At 46.0% G+C, this 5954-nt stretch overlaps 1 protein-coding gene across 6 annotated transcripts; it reads right to left on the reverse strand.

Moving 5' to 3' along the window:
- Positions 1 to 472: 472 nt before the first annotated feature.
- On the reverse strand, positions 473 to 5250 carry bag5 (BCL2 associated athanogene 5). 6 transcript variants are annotated; one of them, XM_024265963.2, is made up of 3 exons: positions 4980 to 5250; positions 1699 to 2580; positions 473 to 1070 (listed from the first exon to the last, which is right to left on the reverse strand). In XM_024265963.2, the coding sequence occupies exons 1-3, from the start codon at positions 5000 to 5002 to the stop codon at positions 530 to 532; spliced, it is 1446 nt and encodes a 481-aa protein (XP_024121731.1). In that variant the 5' UTR covers positions 5003 to 5250; the 3' UTR covers positions 473 to 529. The 6 variants fall into 6 exon arrangements, with proteins under 6 accessions (XP_024121731.1, XP_024121970.1, XP_024121811.1 ...); XM_024266202.2 differs by having other exon boundaries at positions 5061 to 5249; XM_024266043.1 differs by having other exon boundaries at positions 4881 to 5007.
- Positions 5251 to 5954: the final 704 nt, after the last annotated feature.

Below are 5954 nucleotides of genomic sequence, written 5' to 3' on the forward strand. Positions count from 1 at the left end.
CTTCACTGGATCAGACATTCTTCTGTTAAAGATGCACGAGCCCACAAACAGACCAGAGAATAGACGGTTCCTGGAGGAGAATGGTGACAGATTTGAACAGCGACTGTTCCCTTCAGAGGAGCAGCTTCACTGCTGATTCCAAATCTCAGCTCCTCCATCTCCCTGCTCCACAGATTCCTATTGCAAGGATTTTTCTTCATTAAAAAAGTGTTCAGTCACAAGCCCGACTCCCTTCTCACCAGCGGGCTGCTCAGCTAACTCCACCAGGAAAGCATCAGCCTCAGACCAGCTTCAGTCTGTGCTTTGTCAGCAGGTTTTCAACCACCAACTATGAGGACTCACACACACACACACAACTGCCATCGAGTGCTTTACAAAACAAGTCCTGTGCTGGCCATGATCACACAAGGATGAAAGGAAAGCGCTGCAGCAGTGCATTCTGGGGATTTTACACACTACTTGAAATCAAAGGGCTGATAGGAGAACAGTTTTTATTTACAAACAGCTCCTTTTCCTCCCAACGACTGGATCAATACTCCCACTCGTCCGTCTTCATGTCCAGGTAGTTGAGAATGTTCTGGGCAAACTTGACCGCCTGTTTCCGTGCTGCTTTGGTCATCTCGTCTCCCTGTGCATCCACAGCGTCCAGCGCCAGCAGCTGCTTGGTCAGCAGCTCCTCCAGGATCATGTAGCTCTTGTCGGCCCTCTTGCCGTCAAAGCCCAGCACCTGCGCCTGGAGGTCAGACAGGCTCCCCAAGACCAGCCACACGGCGCGATGCGACGGGTGCTCGTCAGGGCCCATCTGGCGGCGAGCTAAAGCCTCGCGCAGGTCCAGGAAAGTGATGATAGCCTGGACCTCCACCACAGCGCGGCGCCGGGCCTCTCTGATGCAGGGGTTCTTGGCCGTGTCCACTTGGTCTAGGTGTGTGAGCAGGCTCTGCAGTTCAGCTTTGGGTCTGAAGCCAAGGTCACCCACAGCACAGTGTCGCAGGACCCCCTCTCGCAAGTGGGAGACGTGAGCCCGCACGGCCTCGATCTCACGGATGGAGTTGTTCTGCGCCAAATCATACCTGTAGGAACACAAAACCACCACGGTGACAAGTCTGCAGCAACTTTGACAAGAATCAGAGTTCCACCTGAACACTAAAACTCTGAGGCTGCTGCATTAGCATAACTCCAAAAAGGCCTGAAAAACTTTTTAAAAGCCTGATTTAGCCAAAATAGCTAGCATGTAGCTGAAATATTAGCTAAACTCCAAGTTCCCCAGAAAAATCCTAGTAAATGTCAAATTAGTCCATAAAGCTATCAGAATGATAATTTTTAAAACTTTAAAACTGTATCTTTTTAACATAATTGTGAATAATAAAAAGGCAGGAATATTATTCCAGAATAAATCAACTTAAACCTTAAATAACTTTCAATATTTTACTCTCCATAGATAGATAGATATCATTTATTCCGGACACATAGTCCAATCAATAAAACTACAATAAACATAAAAATATATTTTGTCAAAATCAGACAAGTTAGAAATGAGCGTATAAAATGATCTGGAGGGCCGGATAGAAATACACGGAGGGCCGGATCCGGCCCTCCGTGTATTTCTATCCGGCCCTCGGCCTTGACTTTGACTCGTGTGAACTAGAGGCTCAAACATATGAAGTTATTCACCACGTTTTGTGGATGAGAAATGCTCACCTGCGCGTGTCTTCTCCTTCTCCCTCCAGGTCCAGATGTTTCAGAAGTCCGTTAATTTCCTCCACAACCTGCTTCCTGTAATTTCTAATGGCGGCGTTCCCGGAGACATCCAGAGCGTCCAGCTCCACCTGCAGCTCTGTCAAGATGCGTGATAGGTGGGCACAGCTGTCCCGCCCACTCAGGCCCATCAGCAGAGCCACGAGCTGACTGCGAGCCACGCTCACCTTCACCATCACCTGGTTGATGCAGTGCACGGCCTCGTGGGTTTCCCCCGACAGCGGTAAGGGGAGGGTCTGATGCTGCGTGCGGCCTTCCAGCACATCCTGAACGGCGCACAAGCGCGTGAGCGCCCTGTAGCGAGCTTTGCGAAGTGGCACTCGACCCTCCGTCTTGACTTGGGTGAGCCTCAGCACCAGCTCTTGAAGAGTGTCGACCAGCTCATCGGTGATCTCGGAGACGCCGCCGGCTCGCTGTGGCGTCACCACGCGCTCTTCAACCAGCCGCCGTGCCGAGTTGCTTAGCTCCTCGATGGCCAGACGAGATGGATGGGTGGCGTTCTCTTCCAGGTAGCGCAGGAGCCCCTCCACCTCCTGCGCAGCTCTCTTTCTTGTCCCCTGCAGATCGGGCTTCCCCTCGGTGTCAACCTGGTCCACCTCCAGCAGGAGACGAGTCAGCTCACGCTCCAAACGCTTGTATTCCCGGTCGTTCTGGAGGCCACTGAAGGTGCAGACCTGAGGCCCCAGAGACGACACCTCTTTCTGGACCTCGTACAACCTCATCATGGCAGGGTGCTGAGGATGGTACGGCTGCTGTTGCTGCTGGTGCTCCTGTGGGCCACCATGGTCCATCCTTTTCCCTCCATCAAAGGGCTTCCCAAACAAGCTGGAAAAAACACAAAAGGAATCAGAACAATAAGCTTTAGGTGGCCAGTATCATCCAGCAGCCAAAAACAGCCCCAAAGCTTGACTGGTAAAAGTTTTACAATTCCCAGTTTCCTATTTACAGTCTTTTTACCTCTGAAATGAGAGGAATGGTAAAAATAAATATGAATTGCAAAAAAAACCCAAATCATCTTGTGACAAAATTGTGCAATGAACTTTTAATTCAGAGAAGTCACTTGTACAGATAGAAATAAAACAGAGACTGTTCTGACCCCTCCGTTATTACAGTTTACTGTTTTGTTCTTTGGTCTTCAGGTAGTTCTAGCACAGAGGTCGGCAACCTTTTTACTGCTCAAAACCTAGAAGGAGCTGGAGATTTACTTTAGCCTTTAGGAAATTTGGATTTGCATTCACTACCTTCTTTTTTTTAATTAATATACATGAATTATGTCTATTTTTTGGTACAAACAAAAGAAAAAATATAAAAAGAACCAAACATCTATCAATTTTTTTTTTTTTTTTTTACATTTGACAGAAGCTCAAATAACTTATTAGATCATCTCAGTGCAGCTCTGAACAGCTAGTAACCAATGTTGTGCAGCATAAGATAATATGTGCTTTTAACTCATCAAAGATCTAACTTTTTACCAAAGTTTTCCATATAAAATCTGTTCATTCTGGAGGTAGAGTTGATCAAAAAGACGTCTTCAGGTCAACAGGATGTAAAAACCTACATAGTTTATCATCTATGTGAACCTCAGACATCAGTTTATAAATTTAACTAATCTAAATTTAATAAATAATAATTAAATAATCCTTACTTAAAAAAAATCTATTTCAATATTTTCTATTTTTGTTCTTTTTTTCACTCTTGGTCCTCAGCAGTCTTACACTGCTGGGTTTTGTTATTTTAGTTTGGGGTTGGACCTTGGTAGTCTTAGTTTACAGGCTTTTCAATTATTTTAGTAGTCGACTAATCACTGAGAAATTTTTCCGATTAGTCAACTAATCGGGTCATGCGCAAACTGGATGTAAAGCACAAAATAGCTAGCATGTAGCTGAAATATTAGCTAAACTCCAAAATAGCCACAAAAAACCCTGAAAATCTAAATTAGTTAAAAATAGCTAGCATGTAGCTAAAATATTAGCTTAATAAATGCTAAAACAGTCCAAAAAGCTTGCAGAAAACTCTTATAACTTTCAACTTTACTACACTTTGACTCCATATAATATAAAGTAATGACTAAATGACTATTAAATTAGTCGACTAGCCATGGCAGCCCTATCATATTTCTAAATGTTAACTACTTATATTGTTTTAATTTTAGTTCTATCCATCTACACTGATGTGTTTACAGAGCATCTGTGCAGTTTAAATGAGACAGAGCAGCAGCTCTCATTTGATCTGGAGGATTTCCTTTGATGAAGACAAAGAGAAACTTTGTAAAACAACCCAATAAATGACTCGTTTTCCTTATACAACATGCACTACGCATGCATGACTGCCCAGCATGCCTGTTGCATAGAGACGGCCGCGACATGTCATTATCCACAGCAACAATAATGCGTATTAATAAAAACGAGATTATGATTCGGCCTCCTCTAAAGCACTTTTATGTAAGAGGGCGGGAGGCTGGACATTTTCAGAGGCTAAAGCTGCCAAACCAGAGCATTTATTAGGATAATCTCAGTCAAATCCACCGCAGACTGCCAATCAGCGGCTCCCGCACGTTGATTAAAGCAGACAAACGGGCCTCTGGGGCGGGAACCGAACAGGCTGCTCGGAACGGCGGGACGGCTGGCGCGGTTCAGGTAACCTCCCGGTGAGCCCCGTCCTCGAGCCAGCTCGTCCCCGCACGAAAGCCTGGCGTGACCGCTGGCCGTGCGTGAAGCCCAACCAGCCCCACCACACCTGCAACCCCCCGGAGCAGCATCCCGCCCTGACGCCGCCTCACCTCTTCAGGACTCCGAACACGTTCGCGCACATTCTGAGAGATGTCTGTTTCCATCAGCAGAAGCCAGGCGGCCAGCGGGGCTGAGGCGCAGCCGCGCGCGCAGACAGGAGCCCGCGTGCGGAGGTGTGCTCGGCGCGATGCTCCTGCGACCAGCAGACACTGCGGTCCGGCTGCTGTCGCCCCTCCCACCCCTAAGCCACTACGTCTACAAACGCTGTTGTTGATGTTTTGTTTTTTTCTCCATAAATAATAATAATAATAAACTTGAAATGGCAGATTAGACGAGACGCATCGAAAGATTAAAAACAAGGAATGGATGTAGGATCTTTTTCCAAGCCCTTAATACCATTGTGTTGTCGATGATCACCTGACTCTGCCCCACCTTGACCACAAAAACTCCGGGTTCACACCGGTACCAACTACCGCCCAACAGTCCCGACCGTACCTGCATAACCAGCGAACAGCCATGTAAACCGCTGCGAAGGAAAAGCCCCAATCCTCCCGTTTGAGATCCACATTAGCCTACCTAGCTGCACCTTCCAGTACTACTTTCCTGACTGAGCCTCCAAACTAACACGGAGTTTGATTGTTTCTCTCAGTCAACGCGGCTGCTCTGAATTTTAATCGATATTTTAATCTTTGAGTTCAGCCGATCGGTACAACTCTGTTTTTACACATCCTTAACACATTTGTTCATGTTAGCGGTTGTTTTTTTGTTCAAATTGTGAGCTTTTCAGATCGAGCGCAGGGAATGTTTTTGTTGTCCAACAGTAGGTGCGCTCCATTTATTCATCAGCTCTGCGCGGAGCCAGGGTGTTACGTACTGAGTTTATGTTTGATCAGGGCCGTGCAGAGACATTTGGAGGGGCAGGTGCTCAAAGTNCTTTATCAGTTTGTTTGGTGTTTTCCTGTCCTGATTTCTGCTGCCATCACCCAACACATGGCAGCATAGTGCAAAGCAAAATGCCAGCAGGATGACCCCTTTCAAAGTCCTGTTTCCCCAAAATACTTAGAAAATAAAGGAGACTTTAGACAATGTGTGCAGTGCAATCATGTCCTTTAGATTTAGTTTATGATTTACATGAGCATCCACAAACTTAAAACTATCCATCGTCTCACTGTCCTAGCGCTGGATGCTCACTAGCGTGTGCAGAGCCAGCAGCTTAGTTATACAATAAGAGCAAACAGTCAGAAGTTAAAAATATAATTCAGGAAATCCCATTGTTTCATTTTCAATGAATTGCCTTTTTCTTTCGTTATCACTCCAATTCTGCATGGGTGGTCATTAGTCATGCCTTCAATATGCTTCTATAGGCTTGTGGTGGTAGTGATTGTCTTAGAAATAAGGGACATTAGTACCTCTGTATGAAATGTTTTTATTTTTTCTGTCCTCTTTTTACTCCAGCCAAAGGCGCTGCTC

The sequence above is a fragment of the Oryzias melastigma genome, linkage group LG22, assembly GCF_002922805.2.
Source record: "Oryzias melastigma strain HK-1 linkage group LG22, ASM292280v2, whole genome shotgun sequence".
Taxonomy (NCBI): Eukaryota; Metazoa; Chordata; class Actinopteri; order Beloniformes; family Adrianichthyidae; genus Oryzias; species Oryzias melastigma.

What these genes read in the sequence shown, in the direction of transcription:
- bag5 (XM_024265893.2), bottom strand. Translation starts at nt 4,566, where the DNA reads ATGTGCGCGAACGTGTTCGGAGTCCTGAAGAG. An exon ending in GTGTTCGGAGTCCTGAAGAG is followed by an intron (nt 2,581 to 4,534) that starts GTGAGGCGGCGT and finishes TGTTTTTTCCAG; the next exon opens with CTTGTTTGGGAAGCCCTTTG. An exon ending in GAAGGAGAAGACACGCGCAG is followed by an intron (nt 1,071 to 1,698) that starts GTGAGCATTTCT and finishes GTGTTCCTACAG; the next exon opens with GTATGATTTGGCGCAGAACA.